Source organism: Protomyctophum parallelum (assembly GCF_964188405.1).
Source record: "Protomyctophum parallelum genome assembly, chromosome: 14".
Taxonomy (NCBI): Eukaryota; Metazoa; Chordata; class Actinopteri; order Myctophiformes; family Myctophidae; genus Protomyctophum; species Protomyctophum parallelum.
In genome coordinates this window covers 18,473,663-18,494,853 of record NC_139709.1, presented here as the reverse complement: position 1 = coordinate 18,494,853, position 21,191 = coordinate 18,473,663, and the positions used below count along the sequence as shown (strand labels likewise).

At 45.3% G+C, this 21,191-nt stretch overlaps 1 protein-coding gene across 3 annotated transcripts in view; it reads right to left on the bottom strand.

Annotated features, from left to right (window-relative positions):
• Nucleotides 1-21,191, bottom strand: part of cadm3 (cell adhesion molecule 3) — a gene marked incomplete at its 3' end in the record, with an annotated part of 118,941 nt that overhangs the window by 36,921 nt on the left and 60,829 nt on the right. For 2 of the 3 annotated variants that reach the window (XM_083781404.1, XM_083781405.1), the window contains exon 3: nucleotides 13,710-13,859. In XM_083781404.1, coding sequence (XP_083637530.1) covers nucleotides 13,710-13,859 — 150 coding nt within the window. Of the gene's footprint in view, nucleotides 1-13,705; nucleotides 13,860-21,191 lie in introns of all 3 variants that reach the window. The other variant, XM_083781406.1, reaches the window with a different exon arrangement.

Below are 21,191 nucleotides of genomic sequence, written 5' to 3'. Positions count from 1 at the left end.
GTGTGTGTTGTCCAGACATGGTGATGCTAACACTGTGGTTGGGTATGATATCTGATACTCTCTAAGGGTCTGAATGCAGCCCACCATGGCCACTGCTACTCTGCTCTGTCCATCCATCTCTCTCTCTCTCTCTCTCTCTCTCTCTCTCTCTCTCTCTCTCTCTCTCTCTCTCTCTCTCTCTCTCTCTCTCTCTCTCTCTCTCTCTCTCTCTCTCTCTCTCTCTCTCTCTCTCTCTCTCTCTCTCCCTCTCCTCTTCTGTCCTCTCTCATGCTCTTTCAACCTCTAAAGCTTGTCAGAGGGGAATTCTCTCACACCATGAGCCTGCACACACACACACACACAATTTCTCTCCACTGAGCACACATTTCTTTCTCCTTCTCTGTACTGTGCATCTCATCATCATCCAAATATGCGCACATCGCACGCACGTGAACGGCTGAACGCGCTGCACGCACGCAAACGCACACACTCTCTGGGGGGCAGGGGGAATCTGTGCTTTCGTCTGATCTTATTCAGCTTAAACATGCTGCAAAATGCAACATTTCCACTGTGCAACTATAGCATATTAAATAACCTGGAAATACCCACAGGAAGAAAATTAAAACGCATGCTTTAAATAATTTGTTCGACGCAAAGTGTGCCACATCTCTTAGAGTTATAGTCTGTTTTTGGAGAAAAAATAATCCACTCTCTCTCTTCGCTTGTGTTTGTTTGTCCAACACCGACTTATAAAAGTATTGGCATCAAAATGTACTTAAATATACCAAAAGTAGAAACTTCTTATAATGCAGAATGTCCCATTTTCAAATGTATACAAACTTTTGAAAATAGCAGATCTACAAGCTCACAATAAGTTGCATCGCAATGTACATATAGGGCTGAAGTGGTTACTGTATGTTTTGTACATTTAGTGGAGTAAAAGTACAATATTTGCCTCTGAGATGTAGCGGAGTATAAGTAAAAGTATTGAAAATGGGAGAAAGAAAACCTCTACTTGAGTATATACTGGGTTACTTTACACCACTGGTCCATCACTGCCAAGACTTAATCTTCACCATCAAGCATATCCACTATTTACCCGTCTTCTGTTTCTCTTCATGTCATTACAGCGTTTTGGTTTGGTTTCTTTAAAAGGGAAGAGCATGTGGAGTGTTGTCTTTGGCATGGACACAAGCGCTGGGCGCTGACCACAGGATTCCTCCATGCTAGCCATCTTCTCTGGAAGGTTTGTAAACACGAGTCGGTGAGTCCGCCTCGGAGGACATTGTTCAGGGTTCGGCTCAGATACAGTGAAGGCTGCATGTGGTAAACAATTATTTTCCAGCCATTCCTTTGCAGACACTTCCAGGGTTTTTTTTGTAGCAACACCATATTCCATCCATATTCTGGGAAAATAGCAGATGGACAAGCTCAATCTCACTCAACTGCGCATGACCATGGCACAGAATGAGTTAACTCGAACAGTGCTGAGTCAACTGAAACAGACTTCGCAACACTTGGCAATGGCAACTCGCTCGACTGGAAGAGTTCCCTTTCCAGTCAAACATTTCATGTTTGGCCATATTTGTCCCAGGAAGTCACGAGACTCGCGACGTTGTGCATTTTGGGGAGTGAGAGTGAGTCTGGATTTAAACGATTAAACAATGCATGCTGTACTTAGTTGACCGGAGTACCCCAGGGAAAACAGGCCGTGAATTATATTGCATCACCAGGATTTTCCAAACAGCACTAGGGTTACCACGCGTCCGGTAAAATAGGTAATCGTCCTGCCTTGTTGATATAATGCCATTAAGTCAATGATATCACATTATATAGTGATATAATAATGTATAAATAGCAGCCAGTCATTGACTGCCAGTCAATTCTGTGTTTTTGATAAACGGTTCCAAACGTGATGGAACCAGATTCCGCTTCCTCAATGCTTGGATCCGGTTCTGAATCCCAACTGTTAGTCGTAACGAGGTGCATGTCGTGAGGTGTTGTTGTGAGCTTGTAGTGGCTCTTTTTGGCCGGATGTTCGCTGCTGGAACAGCAACGCTAGAGTTCACGTGGTTAATAGCTGTTTTTTGTTGAACAACTGAACACAAGTACTCTCCATTGCCTATTTAATGGCTCTCTGATCAGTTAATTTGTTAATCCTTTGTTTCCTGGGCATGGAGTGCACTCAGCGTTTATGTCATACGCTGTTATAATGGTCATTGGCTAAAGGATGCACTTGATGAGGCTGGTAAATTTAATTTAATTTGAAAAACTGGCAGTTAGCTAAAATGTAGCCCTATTATCCCTGTCCTCTATTATGGATGTTAGCATAATGAGCCGGAGAGTGGATGAAGTTCTCCCATTATTCCCTATTGGGTTAACTAACAATAACCTAGAGACAATGGAAGCCATGCTAGGCTAATGGGCAGACGGTCATTAGTAACTTTCAACATGTCGTTATGCTATACAAACTTTGAAAATGTTTCATAAACTGTCAAAAAATATCTAATTGTTGATCTTGGGATCCACATGGGAATATTGACGCTCCAACAAACGATACTATGAAAACTGGTCAAACATTGACCAAGTTGAAGAGACAAGAATTTGACAAGAATATATGACATCAGTGACTTCCACGACTTCCACTGTCAAATTAAACACCTACTGAAATGAAAAATACGTTTTTTCACACTTTTAGACCATATCCGTGGTCATCATATGGACATACCTAAGTATGGATGCCAAAAAAATGGGAACATTTTCATTTTTGTGTATTTATTAAATTAAAAGCCAATAAAATCTAATTTAAATTACTGCCTTTGAACGAAAACGTGCTGCTTGATGACGTGTCGAGGCTCACATGCATATTAATGAATCTTGATTAAATTGCCTGGTTTGAATCCAATTGCTGCGTTGTCCTCCAAACACAGCTGGTTTTGATTACAGAACCACTCCGTATTTAATCTCATTCATGGTGACATCCAGACAGTGTATTACTCGTTTTAAACGTAATCATCACGCTAAAATAAGTTGTAAACTGGTACAGCTGGCCGAATATCTGACCTGTAAACAAAAACACTCCATGCGTCGTGCGTGCTGCGTGCGTCTATAGCAGAGCTACCGTCCCATCGCCTGAAGGGATGTGACGCTCAGAAACTCAGAGCCAGCGCTTCGAGCTGAAACTTCAAAATAAAATGCCCAAATTAACCATTTCACCCTGTCCTTAAAGTTGCTGTAAATATTTAAAAAAAATATATAAAAAACGTGAAAATGTCAAATAATGATAATTGAAAATGTGAAAATAGCAAGAAAAAAATTGTTAATCTATACAAGCTCACAACTGGTTTCCTTCATTGCTGTACCTCAGTGCCAACTGAGCACTTAAAAACACCTGAACTCCAGCATCCGTACATATCGTACTTTCGTTGAAAATTGCAGATCTACAACCTCACAATGTGCCAATCCGCTGTTTCCAGCAAAAGCTTTCCCCACGATAACAGAAAACAGAACATAATACTAGCACAGAGCCCTGGGGGACTCCGATCACCCATAATGCTGGGGTTTATAAGTGGTTAAAGCCCATATGGGATGATTCATCATATACAACACAGCTGTTCAATTGATCACATTATATCAGCAGCACGTACTGTACTGCATGTGTGGGACCTTGTTGTCATGATGTCACTGAAACTATAGCCCATCTGGCTGTGTGTGTGTGTGTGTGTGTGTGTGTGTGTGTGTGTGTGTGTGTGTGTGTGTGTGTGTGTGTGTGTGTGTGTGTGTGTGTGTGTGCGTGTGCGCGTGCGTGCGTGCGTGCGTGCGTGCGTGCGTGCGTGCGTGCGTGCGTGCGTGCGTGCGTGCGTGCGTGCGTGCGTGCGTGCAACTGAACAGATGCGTATTCACTGCTCCCGTTGACTAGACATCTAATTTCATCGTACAGTCAGTCAGTGTAACGCGATACACCGAAATAAAGTACAAATAATGACATATGATGATGATGATGATGACATAATAATGATAGTGGTGATAAAAACAAATAGGATGTGATAATAAAGAAGCAGCATTCTGTTCTGGATGGAGGGAGGGAGGGAGTGCGGCACGCAGAGAAAGAGGAATCAGATGACAGGTGAAGATAAAGTCAGCAGCTGGCGAGGAGACACGTTTTTTTCTCTTCCTGTGACAGGTCTGGAATCTTGCTATCTTTTCAGCAAATTTAGAGAAGTAGATTCCTTTCTGTTCTCACCTTACCTCCTCTCTCTCGCTCTCTCTCTCTCTCTCTCTCTCTCTCTCTCTCTCTCTCTCGCTCCTCTTCTCCTTTCCAAAGCATGTAAAAATAGTTCCTCTAGTGGTTTAACAAGTGTTTCTCAGACTTTTTCCATTTCAATGACTCCTAGTTCGCTATGGCTGCTGTCAGGCAGGAACCTCATATCTCCATATTCTAACGGCCAGCTTGATCGTACATGATTGACTGAGGCTACATGAAAGGCCCTCGACTCTCGCCTTGATTATAATAACTCCGATTTTCTTTTTCATATAAACACAGTTTGAATGTAAAAGAAGGTTTTCCTTCCAACAGAGTCAATTAAATGATTTTTGAGTCATTAACAATTTATATTGTTACAATTATATGGAAAAATAGGCTTGCTTTTGTGCACATTTATCTGTGAGTTTTGGTGGGGTGGGGTGGGAGGGGGGGGGGGGTGAGATTCAGAATCAGTGGTTCTCAAATCCTTTTGGCTAAGTCCGTGAGGTCTATGGGTTTTGTCAGTGTTATTTTATTTCCTGTGGTATTTGTTTTTGTCTTAGTGAGCATTCTGGTGTATCACTTTTAGAGTCATCTGATCCCACTGAATGGTCTCTGCTGCTCTAACCATATGGCATTGTTTTGATTCCCCCATTTTCTCTGGCTAATTACAATGAGTCCTGCCTAAAACCATCACAGGGAAAGTTGGTTTTGATAAAGTGGTTGTTAAAAATTGAAATATTCTCTCTCTCCCCCCTCTTCTCTTCTCTGCATAAAAACAGTTAATCTATTTTGTCCCTGACTTCACTGGATACAGATTTCAACAAATGAGATGAAAGTAGAAAAGGGAAGGGAATAAAAAGGCTAAATCAACAGAACCCAATCTAATACCTTGAATAACAAGGAGGAATTCATTTAACTGTAATCTCTCAAGATTAGATTCAAATCAATGTCGTCCTGTGGATTTTGGCATCGAGATCAACATTGAACAAATCGCAATACTTTGTCTGTTTGGATTCTCTTTTTTCCCTTTTCAGCATCGTAAGCACAAAATATGCACTGGAGGGCTTTTTCTACGTACGAGTGCCAACACCCTTCTCTCTCTCTCTCTCTCTCTCTCTCTTCCTCTCTTGTTTTGCCTCTTGTCTCTAAAGCAGTGGTTCCCAAACTTTTTCATGTCAAGGACCCCCAAAATAACACTAATTAGCCCATGGACCCCCATTTGAAGAGATGTGCCATTTTAATTTCAAGCACCCCCAGTTTGACATGCATTAGTCTACGGACCCCCATTTAATGGCACTATCTCTGGGACCCCAATTTATATTGTAAAATCAATATTATTTTAACTCTGAGAGTGTGGTTCCATTTGTACACTCTCAGAGTTACAGACCCATAAGGGTCTGTTTGGTTCCAAACTATCATTTAGCTGGGGCCCCACTGGAACTCCCTGAAGGACCCCTGGGGGGCCCCGGACCCCACTTTGGGAACCACTGCTCTAAAGTGCATTGTCAACCTCTCCTCCATCTTCCCTCTCTCCTCCTGCTCCGTGATCATCCAACGTCATCTCTTCATCATGGCTTTTCATTTCTCCTCCTCTCTCCTGTGCTCATCGTCTCATCTCCTCTCTATTTTCCTTAACGCTATGTTACGTTTCAGATGTTGCCTGCTCACCTGTGGTAGTAAAGATTCACTACTCACCAAAACAAAATACAAATTTTTGTTAGTTACTCCACTGCGCCCTCTACAGATCTTGTCAAGAGAAAAATTCCATTGAACCACATTTTTCATTCCGGGGAAATATTTTCTATTCTGGCCAAGAAAAGGCCAATGTTTTTCGCCTTTATATTATATTTTTTAGGTAAAGGTAAAAGTAAAGGACGTCGGGATCGGGAGTCGAGCCCGCAGCACACTGCCAGACTCGGACTACCAGCCAAGGTGCCCGGATCGCTGAGCCACGGCCCAACGCCAAGAAGTGTAATTTAGATGTGAGGGGTGTTCCCACTAAGGAAAGTTGGCTTTCAACTCCTCTAAACTGTCTTTGTTTTGGTGAGTAGCAAAAAGGCCAAGGGTATATTTTATTTTTCACTACAGACAAGAGGCTGCTTTACCGGGAGGTGCACGCACAGCGGCTCAACAGTAACACAGCATTAAGGAGATCTCTTTCTAACGCTATGGACCAGAGCTACGCTCATCCTCATATCCCCCCTCTCTTCCTCATCTCTCCTCATCTCTCATCCTCATATCCCCCCTCTCTCCACACCTCTCATCCTCTCTCCTCCTCGTCTCTGATCACATTCCGTCATGGTCCTGTCTCGGCCTCTGTTCAGGGACACAGGGATTTGTTTTAAACCCTGACAGGACTAACCAGCTTAAATAAAGGTTAAATCAATGAAAATCAAAAACCCCTGTCCTCTCTTTCCTTCTTACTATCCATCCATGTCTCTCTCTCTCTCTCTCTCTCTCTCTCTCTTCCCCCTCCCCCCCCCCCACAGCTCTCATCTCCTCATGGCTGCCTGGTCATCTATCCATCACTCCATCTCCTGGGTGTCTGGAGCACCATCAGTTATACTCGGCCGTGCGCCGTATCGCGCACCGAGAATAACCGATCAACAAGCTTGTATCCAGTGGTGGAGAGTAACTAAAGTACATGTACTCATACTGTACTGTAGAGGTACATTGTTGACGTATCTTTACTTCTATGCATGTACTCCACTACACCGCAGAGGTGAATATAGTACTTTTTACTCCACTACAATTATTTGAAAACTTCCGTTTACTTTGTGGACCTTGATTATTATTACATATTACATTATTAGCCACTTCAGCCCTTTATAAACTTTGGCTATAGTTTTCATAGCTTACTTGTTATTTACTTTTAACACTTTGACGGCTTTATATTAATAATATATGACATATACCGAGGCTGACAGGATTGTTTAATTGCCTTGGGAGCATTATGCCAAAGTATTTGCGCCTTTGATCCATGAAAATCCGCTTGATTTGTTATTGAGCCGACAAAAAAGCCACTTCCATGATCTGGGTCACACCCTCGTTCACTTTGCATTGGACTCAGTTTCCCAGAAGCCCTTGCAATTGGTTGATTTCCGGTTACGTCATAACACGTCCGCCTCGTCACTATGTAAACGACACATTCGCTATTTCTTTTAAATTATTACAAAACGGCGAATTAAACACATAAAACAAATAGCGGATTTAGCGTATTACGCAGGGGCAGAACATGGATTAAATAGCATGGAAAACGGATTATGCAGCTAAACTGTTAATTTAGTTTTCGTCAGTGATAAATGGTAGTCCACAGATATTTTTCACCATAGTTTTAGTCAACAAAATGAACAGTGCTCATTTTGCTCAAGCCCTCTCTGTCTCTCTCTCGTCTTCCTCCATCTCAGACAGGCTCTGTGAAGTACAGTGTCTCGTCGCTGCTTGACCATAGTGCAGTTGAGAGTCAATCTCTCCTCTCATCTCTCTCTCTCTCTCTCTCTCTCTCCATCTGCTACCTCCCTCCCTCCCCACTCCCTAGCGACCTTGGTCTGCTCTCCTCCTTTGCAATCACTCTGCCCATCGATCTCTCCGTTCTCTTAAGTACAGCGTCTGCTGTGAGAAGTTACTCTTACGTTGCTTTCTCATTTCTCTCCATTTCCCAGCCTCCTTCCCTCCTCCTACCCTCCTTCCCTCCTCCTACCCTCCTTCCTCCTCCTCCCCCCCCCCCCCCCCCTCCGTCCCTACACTTTCATCTGACTCGTCTCTCTCTTTCTGACCCCTCCCCTCTCCTATCGCTGTAATTATCTCAAGGACAGTCTCTGCTCCCATCTTTTCTCTCCTCTCATATCTCTCCATTCATCTCCTCTCTCTATCTCTCTCCCTCTACCTACCTACCTACCTACCTCTCTCTTCCGTTTATCTTTCCATCACTCTCCTGGTATCCCTCCATCTGTCTCTCCCTATTCCACTCTCCAGGGTGTTGAGACTGATACAGTAATGACTTGTCACTCTCTCTCTCTCTCTCTCTCTCTCTCTCTCTCTCTCTCTCTCTCTTTCTATATCAGGTCCATTCACATTCATTAATTTGTTCTGTCTGACTTTCCTTTTTTGTACTCTGTATATACTTCTCTCTCTCTCCCTCTATTGTTGGATGATTGCAACACAAGCAACCTCTCTCTTTCTGTGTAAATATTTAACGATTGCAACACCACTCTCTGCTCTCTGTTTTCACTTCTCTCTGTTCCTCCCTCCCCCTCTCTCTCTCTCTCTCTCTCTCTCTCTCTCTCTCTCTTTCTCTCTCTCTCTCTCTCCCCCTCCCTCCCCCTCTCTCTCTCTCTCTCTCTCTCTCTCTCTCTCTCTCTCTCTCTCTCTCTCTCTCTCTCTCCCCCTCCCTCCCCCTCCCTCCCTCTCTCTCTATCTCTCTCTCTCTCTCTCTCTCTCTCTCTCTCTCTCTCTCTCTCTCTCTCTCTCGGTTTCTCCTTCACACGTCTTGACTTTCATTCTCACCTCTTTCGTCTCTGAGTACAGCCACACTTGTCACTCTGTGTCAAACCACCGTTTAGTTTAGCTCTCTCTCTCCCTCTTACTGTGTGTGCGTGTGTGTGTTTGTGTGTTTGTGTGTGTGTGTGTGTGTGTGTGTGTGTGTGTGTGTGTGTGTGTGTGTGTGTGTGTGACTCCGTTCTTCTCACAGCACGGCTGTGAGGTGTTATTATTATTGCTGCAGAGGGTATTATTGGCCTGCACTACTGAAGTATTGCTACTCTGTCATTCCCTTCCTTCGCGCACGCAGTGAAATCACAAGCCTTAAAGTATACCGGCTGATTGATTGCTTGGTTAGGCGTGTCATGTCGCATCTATACAACAGCCAATCTACAAGCTTGTGACGCGGCACAGCTGCGACGTGCTGTGAGCTTGTAGATCTGTAATTTTTTGGGGTTGTAAGACACCGGCGTGCAACTAAATCAGGCTTAACACTTTCAGGGTTAATTTAATGGATTTGACAGTCCACCTCACCTCTCCTCTCCTCTCCTCTCCTCTCCTCTCCTCTCCTCTCCTCTCCTCTCCTCTCCTCTCCTCTCCTCTCCTCTCCTCTCCTCTCCTCTCCTCTCCTCTCCTCTCCTCTCCTCTTGTCTGGGGCGTGAGCAGCCTGTCGCTCTCTTGTGGCCTTTCTCTTCATCTGTCATCCCTCTCTCCGCTCCCGTCTCCCCATCCTCCCAAACTCCCTTTCATCTCTGTAAAGTAGGCTAGTGCTTTGCCCTCCTCCCGTTCCCTTTCTGTTTTTGATCGATTGCTTGAATTACTTTATTAACAAGTAAGTAACGGTATACAGTCAAAATGCTAGAAGGATAACACAAAAACACCCAGGGGGCTTGTTAGTGAGCCCTGGGGGCAACCAGACTATAGTTATCGCCCGACTTTATTTATTGCATATAAACTTTTAAATCAGGGCCCCTGTGATGTCATGCGGGTCAATACATCATCATACTGTAGCTTACCTACCGGTATGCATGCAATACTTAAAGCTTGAAATTGTCGGTGCAGCAGTTGCAATTTCCCAGAATTGTGACTTTCTAGTTTCTATTGTACTCAATTATCTCTCTCTCTCTCTCTCTCTCTGGAGGTCAGACATGCAGGAATTCTTCTTCGTGTCTGGCCATCTTCTATATCACGTCTTTCCAGTGGTTGGCGCAGGCGAGTGCAGCAGCATTTGGCCCGGCCAGGTCATCTCCAGTACATTGTGGAGCAGAGATACACATCATGATGTGGTCCATTGTTTGTGGTTCGCCACACACGCATGCATCAGAAAAAATTATATTCCATTTTTTCATGGATGCCTTGCAGCGTCCTTCGCCGACCCGCAGACGGTTCAGGGTCTTCCAGACGGCCCAAGGTTGGTCATGGCCAGTCGCGAGACATTCCTCTGGGGTGATGCCTCTCTCTGTCCACTGGGCTGTCCGGCTACCCATGCTGTTCCACTGGTTGTGCCACTCCGTGGTCCTGGCGACAGATGGTGTGGTCTCCAGTTCTGCAGTGGTATCCAGGAAGCTGCTTCTGGACCTGAGCCGTTTTTGGGGGGCAGAGTGTTCGTGCAGTGAGTGCCGGTTGTCATGGGCCTGCTTTGTGCGCTCGGCTTTGGCGGTGACTGCTCTGCGGATGTCAGGGGGGGCAATTCCAGAGAGGGCGTAGAGGCAGGGTGTGGGGGTTGTTTTGATGCACCCAGTCATTATCCTGCAGGTCTCGTTGAGGATGGGGTCTAGTTTGTGTGCGTGACTTGATTTATACCATGCAGGGCAGGCATATTCAGCGGTGGAAAAACACAGGGCTAGTGCCGTTGTGCGCAGCGTGGTTGGGTGAGCTCCCCACTTTGAGTTGGTTAATGCAGGAATGAGCTGAGTGAGTCGGACTCGAGTGACAGTTTTTGGTGACTTGAGGCTTGACATGGACCATTGGTGGCAGGGTATGGCATATATGCAGGTATAGTACACCTACCGCAGTGGGGAGAGAGTTACCGTACACTCGCCTGAGGAAACAATATAGTAAAGTGAGCAATGCATTTTAGTAGCCATCAATCCAATCGTGTCACCTTTCCTACAGCGTGGTTAGTTTTAACAACCTGGCGAGGAAGGATCTAGGCAGGTACAGTACTATCATGGCTAACCTCACAGAGCCACTCTGGAAGGATCTAGGTAGGTAGGACTAGGATACCATCATGGCTAACCTCTCTCATCTAACGGCGAGTTGTGTATATGATGTTACAAAGAGGATTAGTGTACAGGGAAAAAAGAGCAGCCAAAGGTCACGTTTGAGGGTTTAAGTCATAAAAAAAAACAACATGAATCCAATATGTAGTGGAGACACATTCAAACCCAGCTGCTATAATGCTCTTTTCATCACACGCCCACCAACTCTGTCTCACGGTGAGTTGTACATAACACGCACTCTTGAATTATGTTTCCTGTTTTTTGTTTTTGTTTTTATCTGTGAGCTCAACGATATCCTCTCGCTGTCAAAAGCCTCCTCCACAAGAGAACGCCATCGTACGCCATGTGTGCATCACACCAGTAACGAAGTGAGCCACATCAAAGCACATTGTTTGATTATATTAATAGACAACGTGGAGAGTCAAGTGGAGAGCCACTCGATGCGAAAAGAGAACAGAGAGAAAAGGCTCCAAAGTGGTAGTTGGCATTGATGCACGGCTGAATGAATTATACAACAGAACGCAACGTTAGAAGATTCATTTGCGGCTCATTCCTGCACAGCTTTAGAATTTGCATTTTGCATTACCGAGTTTGTTTTACAAACTGATTTCGTATTGCAAGCACTATTTTAGGGGTTCAGGGTTTTCTGTTTATTCAATATATATATGTTGTGATTGTATTACGAATGACACAGTTGCAGTGCACCACGTAGGCCGTCTCCAGCATGGCATGGGCCTTACATGGTGACATTATGGTGAACTGTCTGGTGGTTTCACCCCTACTCACTGTGTCTGGAGGTTTCATCCCTACTCACTGTGTCTGGTGGTTTCACCCCTACTCACTGTGTCTGGTGGTTTCACCCCTACTCGCTGTGTCTGGTGGTTTCACCCCTACTCACTGTGTCTGGTGGTTTCACCCCTACTCACTGTGTCTGGTGGTTTCACCCCTACTCACTGTGTCTGGTGGTTTCACCCCTACTCACTGTGTCTGGTGGTTTCACCCCTACTCGCTGTGTCTGGTGGTTTCACCCCTACTCACTGTGTCTGTTGGTTTCATGTGTCTGGAGGTTTCACCCCTACTCAGATCAGCCAATGCAGGGAAGCTGGAAGTACCCTCACTAAAAACGCCGGGACAACGCTCCACACGTCCCAAACTCTTCTCCCTTCTGGCTCCAAAACTGTGGAATGCACTTCCCATTGCAGTCAGAACTGCAGCATCACTCCCAATCTTCCGCCGTAGTCTGAAAACCCACCTTTTCAGACTCCATCATGGCCCATAGACTTAGATAGCATTTGATACAGACTTATAGCATGTTATGTAGACAGCACTATAATTGCATTGTATGTAGTCATAGCACGTCATAGTACATATGTAACGCATAGTAGTATAGATGTATAGTTTATATGTATAGTTTCATTATATAGATATTCCACTGTTACTTTCTTAGCTTACGCATGTTTCATGATGAATGTTTTTATGTGATGTATTCCCATGCTTTTTTGTTCTTGCTTAATGTAAGTTGCTCTGGATTAAGAGCGTCTGCTAAATGCCTAAATTGTAAATTGTACTCACTGTGTCTGGTGGTTTCATGTGTCTGGTGGTTTCACCCCTACTCACTGTGTCTGGTGGTTTCATGTGTCTGGTGGTTTCACCCCTACTCACTGTGTCTGGTGGTTTCATGTGTCTGGTGGTTTCACCCCTACTCACTTGTTTGTAGCCCACGTTTCTATGCATGCAATACTGCTGAGACACACTTGAGATACTAGAGGCACTCCCCCTATAACCAATAGCCATACCCAAGACCTAATGTGCTATTTGGACATATTATGAAAGGAGCCTAAACTGTTAACACAATATGTAAAATTATGATGTGTTAGTTATTGCTCCTGCTGCTCTTCACAACGCCAACCATGTGAAGAAATCACAGATTGAGGCTTTTTTCCCTAGAAAACCTTTGCTTTCATACGAGATATCTGAGACTATTAAGATTTTATGGAAGACGCTTCTGAACATAGCTAGTTTAACAAAATCACAGATTGAGGCTTTTCCCTAGAAAACCTTTGCTTTTATATGAAATGTCTGAGACCATTTAAGATTTTATGGAATATGTTTCTGAACATCGTCGCTAGTTTAACAACTTCAAATGCTTCAATCTTGAAATAATAACCAAACATAACCCTTGTAGACAGACTTACAAGAACTTGTCACAGACGCTTTGAGACCTTGTAGATATTTCCGCTGCGCAACATGCTTGAATTGGAAGACATGTTGGCTTCTATGCAGGGGTTGACACTAATGGCTGCCCGACTCCCAGTGACAAGTAAATGAAACATTCAGACAAGTGTAGTTTGCTTTCAGGTTGCATTTGAGTGGGGTTAGCAATCTTCTTTAGTTCGCTATAGACACATCACATATATCTGTCTATAAACTGAACGTGGCCACATAGCTCTCTCTCCTTCTCCCCCCACCAACACAGGCATGCACAAACTCTGCGCACAGTGGCTACTTGGGTTGAATATGAGTGTTAAATGCAAGAGTAATTCAAATTTTGCCTATCATTTCATAATGGATGATTTACTTTTCAGGCCAGTGAGCGTGACCTTTGGGCAAGTGCAGGAACATGACCTGTACTTGCCCGGTGGGCAAGTGCCTCTGAGACCTTAGTGTCATTAACCCCTGCTATGGAATCCAAATGACTGAAATCAGTCATGGCGGCTGAGAACTTGAATCCACACGTTGTCCCTCTCTGCTTCCCCCTCCGCCATGCACTCAGTGCCACTCACCTCTCTTCTCTCCAAAGTAGAGGGTCTGCTGGGCCGTGTTGGACCACTGCAGCGAGGAGTTGTCGCTCTCGGGCACGCGGCAGGTGAGCGTCACCGTCCCCCCCACGGACACCATCTCGTCAGAGGTCACCGGCTGCAAGGGGTCATCGTCTAGGTAACGGGACAGAGATGGAGAGAAGAAAGCCCCATGGGGGGAGAGACAGGTCAGGTCAGGTGGTCTTTGCTGTCCGCGGGGTATAAAGGAAGAGAGAGAGAGAGAGAGAGGGAGAGAGGGCAGGGCGAGACAGAGGCGAGCGAGATAGAAGGACGGAGGGAGAGATATAGGACGGGAGACGGATGGCGGGCCAAACACAAGCGCACGCTCCGACACAAATCAAACAGGCATGAGAAAAAAATAACTCGCCATTTTTTTCCACTATTTCTCTGTCAAACCTATCTTTCCCCATCTTACTCTCTCTCACACACACACTCACACACGCACACACACGCACACTCTTGACAAACGCACAAAAACAGGCTGTCAGAGGGGACAAAAAAAAGGGGGGCAGACGAATGGGCTTTCCAGTCGTACGGGTCTGCGGGGCCTCGCGTAGCGAGAGAGAGCGATGAGTCAATAGCATCCCGGGCTGTTTCCAGGGATGGTTGAAGCCCACAGGGACCACATGGGTGATGAAGAGTCTGTGTCTGCTCGCTGCCGAGATTCAACGACAGGGTCAGAGCGGCGGGCGGGAAGAGAGAGCATGCAGACTCACTGCGCTAATGGAATCACAGACCTCTTCTTGTTCGACCACGGCCATGTCAGGGTTTTTTAACCACGCATATGTATCACACAGGAAGGGAACAGCATGCTCAGACAGGACAGGCATTAGGGAAATTAGTGGGTGAGAGACACAGAGAGAGAGAGAGGGAGAGAGAGAGAATACAAATGACCTTTCGTAATGAAGGGGATTGGAAAAAGACATGAATGCGGAACGTGGCGTGACGCGGCACTGAACCGTGAGCCGTTCTGGGGCCACAGAGGTGCCGTTCAAATGGGCTCAAATTACGGTGTTTAGCTCTCTTGATAATGGGTGAGCGAGCGTGTCGACTAATTCTGCACCTCATTCGCATTCTGCCAATGGGGGTGTTGTTCACTCTGCAAGAGGAGATTAGGTGGTGTACAGTATATAGTACAAAGTAAGAACACAACAACACTGACACCGTTAGGAGCTAAAACAGTGTTGTTCTTTTTACAGCCGCCAGTTATTAGGGATTATAATGCCGTATATACAACAGTGGCTGAGCTTTTTCTGGTTGTGACCCACCAAAATAATCATATTTATTTGAACTTCCACTATTTTTCCTCCGCACTAAATTGTAGCCTCTGGAAAAAATTACATATATTCTTAAGGACAGACAAGAAATATTTCAGGAGGCGCAGGATCATTTTATACAATATACAGTATTGAAAAGTCTGTCACAGAACCTGGAGAGGAGTAGTGCTGTTTCTTTGTGAGATTGCTTATAGTAACTGTCCCAGTTTGTTCTCTGTAATGTAATGTACTCAATGTTGTTTGAAAAATACAAATCAATACACCCCCCGTAAATTGCAGAGGCTGTAGCTTAGTTCAGAGTTTCTCAAAGTGGGAGCCTCAAGAGTTCCTTGATGGGGTTCCAAATGGACGGAATGGAAGTCTGAAACTCCCTTACGGGTCCATTTGGTTCCATTTTTTACACTCTCAGAGTCATGGGGGTCCTTGAAATTAAAAGACTTTGAGAACCACTGGCTTAGTTGGTAGAGAGAGGCTGTCTGGTGATCACAAGGTCAGCGGTTGGCCAGTATCCGTGTCCCTGAGCATGATACTGGAATCAGAACAGCTCCCCCCAGGAGCTCTCATAATCAGCATATTTCAGCTGGCTGAGGCTCAAAGTGAATTTCTCACACAGTAAGGTCTACAACAAAATACATAAGACATTTTAATTGCTAAAAATAGCCGATACAAGCTCACAACACGTTGCTCTGTGCCAACGTAGTGTTCACATATTTTCGCCAAATGTTCGCCTACAACGTAGGCGAACGTTGTCCTGAATTGGAGTACTTTTTTCCACTGCTGCTGGGTGGAAACCTTGTATGTCCAAAACTTTGCAAAGTAAAAAACAACCTGTTTTCCAATGGATCCAATATATTAATTAGCTCTACAGTGGTTGGACAGGGAGTAGAGTGCAATAAGCACTGAGCCAGTGCGCCACCTTGTGGCCATAAGGAACAACCATGAGGTTGTTGCCAAGCCATGAGGCCCATAGGGCAGGAACCTCCTGTTTCTGTAGTGTGAGGTACAAGTACACTTCCTGGACATGACGCTAGTATGTCGCAGGGACTGAGTGCCAAGCAGGGAGGCTCTGTCCAGTCTTTTTTTAAAGGTTTAGGACTAATTAGGACTAATTGACGCAACAAACTTCTAATCGATTTTCTTTATAATCAGCTAAACCCATTCGTCTGATTGACCTCTTAACCAATTTAGACCCGAGGCCGATTCTAGAAACGCCTTTTTGAAAATCTTTTACAATTACAATTCTTTTTAAAATGCATGTTGCTATACTGCTATACTGTAGCAACAACTACCCAAAAAGGTGGGGTTCCCGCTCTAAATGGGTTAAGCACTTTGTTGTGGTCATTGTCTACTGATGATCAAGCTTTGACACAACGTGTCAAATAATCAAAAAGTTGATTAATGATATACATTCTTTTTTAGAATCGATTAGATCAATTACTGTAGATCAGAGGGGTTTCAACACTTTTCATTTCAAGGTTCATTATGTATTCATCATGAAGTGCTCAGCCCCCTGAGGTTCGGTAACAACCTGCGACCTGCTGCACCACTACCTCCACCTCACACACCCACTACAAACCACCACCACTACCTCCACCTCACACACCCACTACAAACCACCACCTCCACCTCACACACCCACTATAAACCACCACCTCCACCTCACACACCCACTACAAACCACCACCTCCACCTCACACACCCACTATAAACCACCACCTCCACCTCACACACCCACTATAAACCACCACCTCCACCTCACACACCCACTATAAACCACCACCTCCACCTCCACCTCACACACCCACTATAAACCACCACCTCCACCTCACACACCCACTATAAACCACCACCACTACCTCCACCTCCACACCCACTATAAACCACCACCTCCACCTCCACACCCACTATAAACCACCACCTCCACCTCACACACCCACTATAAACCACCACCTCCACCTCACACACCCACTATAAACCACCACCACTACCTCCACCTCCACACCCACTATAAACCACCACCTCCACCTCCACACCCACTATAAACCACCACCTCCACCTCACACACCCACTATAAACCACCACCTCCACCTCACACACCCACTATAAACCACCACCACTACCTCCACCTCCACACCCACTATAAACCACCACCTCCACCTCCACACCCACTATAAACCACCACCACTAGCTCCACCTCCACACCCACTATAAACCACCACCACTACCTCCACACCCACTATAAACCACCACCTCCACCTCACACACCCACTATAAACCACCACCTCCACCTCACACACCCACTATAAACCACCACCACTACCTCCACACCCACTATAAACCACCACCTCCACTTCCACCTCCACACCCACTATAAACCACCACCACTACCTCCACCTCCACACCCACTACAAACCACCACCTCCACCTCACACACCCACTACAAACCACCACCTCCACCTCACACACCCACTATAAACCACCACCTCCACCTCACACACCCACTATAAACCACCACCTCCACCTCACACACCCACTATAAACCACCACCTCCACCTCACACACCCACTATAAACCACCACCACTACCTCCACCTCCACACCCACTATAAACCACCACCTCCACCTCACACACCCACTATAAACCACCACCACTACCTCACACACCCACTATAAACCACCACCACTACCTCCACCTCCACACCCACTATAAACCACCACCACTACCTCCACCTCCACACCCACTATAAACCACTACCTCCACCTCACACACCCACTATAAACCACCACCACTACCTCACACACCCACTATAAACCACCACCACTACCTCCACCTCCACACCCACTATAAACCACCACCACTACCTCCACCTCCACAGTGTCCACACCCACTATAAACCACTACCTCCTCCTCACACACCCACTATAAACCACCACCTCCACCTCACACACCCACTATAAACCACCACCACTACCTCCACCTCCACACCCACTATAAACCACTACCTCCACCTCACACACCCACTATAAACCACCACCTCCACCTCACACACCCACTATAAACCACCACCACTACCTCCACCTCCACACCCACTATAAACCACCACCACTACCTCCACCTCCACACCCACTATAAACCACTACCTCCACCTCACACACCCACTATAAACCATCACCTCCACCTCACACACCCACTATAAACCACCATCATTACATTTCCGGACAACAACACTGTGGTGGCAGCAATAAAACATGCTACACTACACACTAGAGGAGGTGAAACGGCCTGGCAGAACAGGCTGTCTCTGAATGTCTGCAAAACAAACGGATGACTAAGGACTTTGGGAAGGAAGGTCCAGCCCTGCTGACCACTACTAGGTATCCCCAAATGTCGTGCAGCAACCGCTTATCTCCATATTAAGACTTTTTGAGAATTGTTTTTGTAAATTAACGTCCTACTTGATCATACTACAGCGTGCCGTCACACAAAAGCATAACAGATCGAGCTTGCAGATCTGCTGCTTTTGATGCTTTTGACTTTGAATCCTGACAAGTCACAATTTTGGATATAATATGACATTTCCACCCGACAGAGTCCATATAAGAATTAATTATTGCTGGGGCGCCTGCTGGCCTAGTGGTCCAGGCGCATGCCACATACATATAGGCTCTGGCCTGACAGCACGTTGCGTGTTCGAGTCCCGTTCATGACGACCTTTGCTGCATGTCTCTCCCTTTCTCTCTCTCCCTCTTTCCTGTCAGTCTTCACTTGAAACTATAATAAAGGCAGAAAAGCCAAAAAAATGAATTCATTATTGCTACCGCAGGCGAACACGTTTCGTCAGGAACCTTCAACAGAGCCTAGTGAAAAAAACTAAAACAAACAAACAAACAAAAAGTCATGCTTTCCACCTTTCTACAGAAGCGTTGAGAGCATCCTCACCAGCTGTGTTATACCGTCTGCTACGGGACCTGTCGAGGCTCCCATCGCGAGGCTCCGAGGGGAGTCGTGCGGCCAAGGAGAAAAATAAAGTGTGTGCATCTCTCTCTCTCTCTCTCTTTCTCCCTCCCATTCAAGCCCAGGCCATAAGAATACACTTTTCTCTGTCAGGAAGGACTCCAACCAGTGGTGGAAAGTAACTAAGTAGGTCTACAATTCGATGTGACACATTATGTAGATCTACTATTTTAAAGAGGTTTTTATACATTTGAAAACTTGAAACGGGACATTTCTGCATAATGGGCATTTTACTTTTGGCACGTACATTGGCAAGTACATTTTGAAGATAATACTTACATTTTGAATTCTGGACGTTTACGTAACAGAGCATTTCTACATGGCAGTATTGTTACTTTTACTTAAGTAAAGTGTGATTAGTTTTTTCCACCACTGTCTCCAACATGGTGGAGGAGCCCACACGTGCGTTTTGTCCCCGCTGTCTGTCATCCGGCAGCCGCTACAGAGTCACCCAGAAGCAAAGGGACCGCATGCTGCAACCAAATGCTGTATAGAGTCTGGAACTACGCCTCCCGAAATCCGAGTAAGGCAGCTGCTATTTCCGTTTAAAATACATTTAAAAATATCTTTACATTTTATTCTATTATTTCCTTTTCTACTAAGCAACAAGCTATATGTATGCTTAGATGTTTTCTATTTATATTAAGGTAAATTATATATAATTTTAATCATGATAGCTTTTCCATTGCTTCAGACTGTATGATGGAAGCATTTGGAAATTGCGAGAGGCAACATTCTGGCAACGCGAAACCACATGCTGTGCAACAGCTCCTTCCCCAGGCTATCAAACTGCTGAACTCACTGCTATAGGCTATAGGCCCACATCCGCTCGTCTCAACCTGGCCCCAACCCACCTCCCCCCTCACAGCTTCTCAAACATTTATATGTCCAGGTCAGGACTCCCAGATTGATAGCTATTACCCCCGCAGACCCGCATTTGAGAAGACCCCTGTAAGAGAAGATTCTTTTGCACCGATTTTTTACTCTGAGTGTATACCGCGAGGAGAAATGAAAGTGCTACTATAATATGCATAGCCTGTGTGTGTACAGTCAAAAATAAAGATGAACCCAAAGATGAACTTTTGAACACTCGCGTGAACCTTCCCACAAACAGTTCCTCCACTAAAATGATACACACAAGGGGTGGGAAACTTTGAAGATGGAGAGGGCCACTATATTTCCACACTCCCTCCAGAGGGCCATATTTCAGACGCGAGTGTCATAGCAAAAATAGCCAATCTTGAGCTTGTAGATCAGCTATTTTTTTTTAAATCCTGTTTTTTTTATATATATCTTTGAATTGGAATACTGAAAAGTAACCTTTTTATTTAATTTCAAATGCATTTAGTTATAGTTATGTTAACTTTTTGAACTAAAGACAAATCCATTGGACATTTAAAAAAATAGACAATAATATATTTTAATATTAAGCTACTATACAAAAGTAATTAAAGCGGGTCATGTTTGCATGTTTGGAATCATCAGCTGAAATCAATAATATATCAGTATTATTCTGATATTAACCTGAGGGTCACATTAAGTGAAGGTGGGGGCCACATGTGGCCCCCGGGCCGCCAGGGGCCGCATGTGGCCCCCGGGCCGCCAGTTGATATTAACCTGAGGGTCACATTAAGTGAAGGTGGGGGCCACATGTGGCCCCCGGGCCGCCAGGGGCCGCATGTGGCCCCCGGGCCACCAGTTGATATTAACCTGAGGGCCACATTAAGTGAAGGTGGGGGCCACCAGTTGATATTAACCTGAGGGCCACATTAAGTGAAGGTGGGGGCCGCAGCCACCAGTTGCCAGGTGTTACACTAAAACTAAAACACACGCAAGAAACCCTACCGCTTCATAATCTGAGCCAAAAGACAAAGCAAAGCAAACAAAAAGACATAACTGAGGCGTAACGTATAATCAATGACAAGGCTAAGCCAACAGGAGGGAACATCTCGCAACAACATATGCCTCAAAGCGGCTCTCGTCACCCCGTGAAAATATGGCATGTATAAATAGTCTAATTGGAACCAAATTGTCAAGGACGATGGAGACAGGTTTGATATTCCGCCACGGAACGTTATCACATCAGTGCACCGCCGTGGAATTTAGATTCTCTCTCTCTCTCTCTGTCTCGCAATTTTTCCTAGCAGGAAGAACA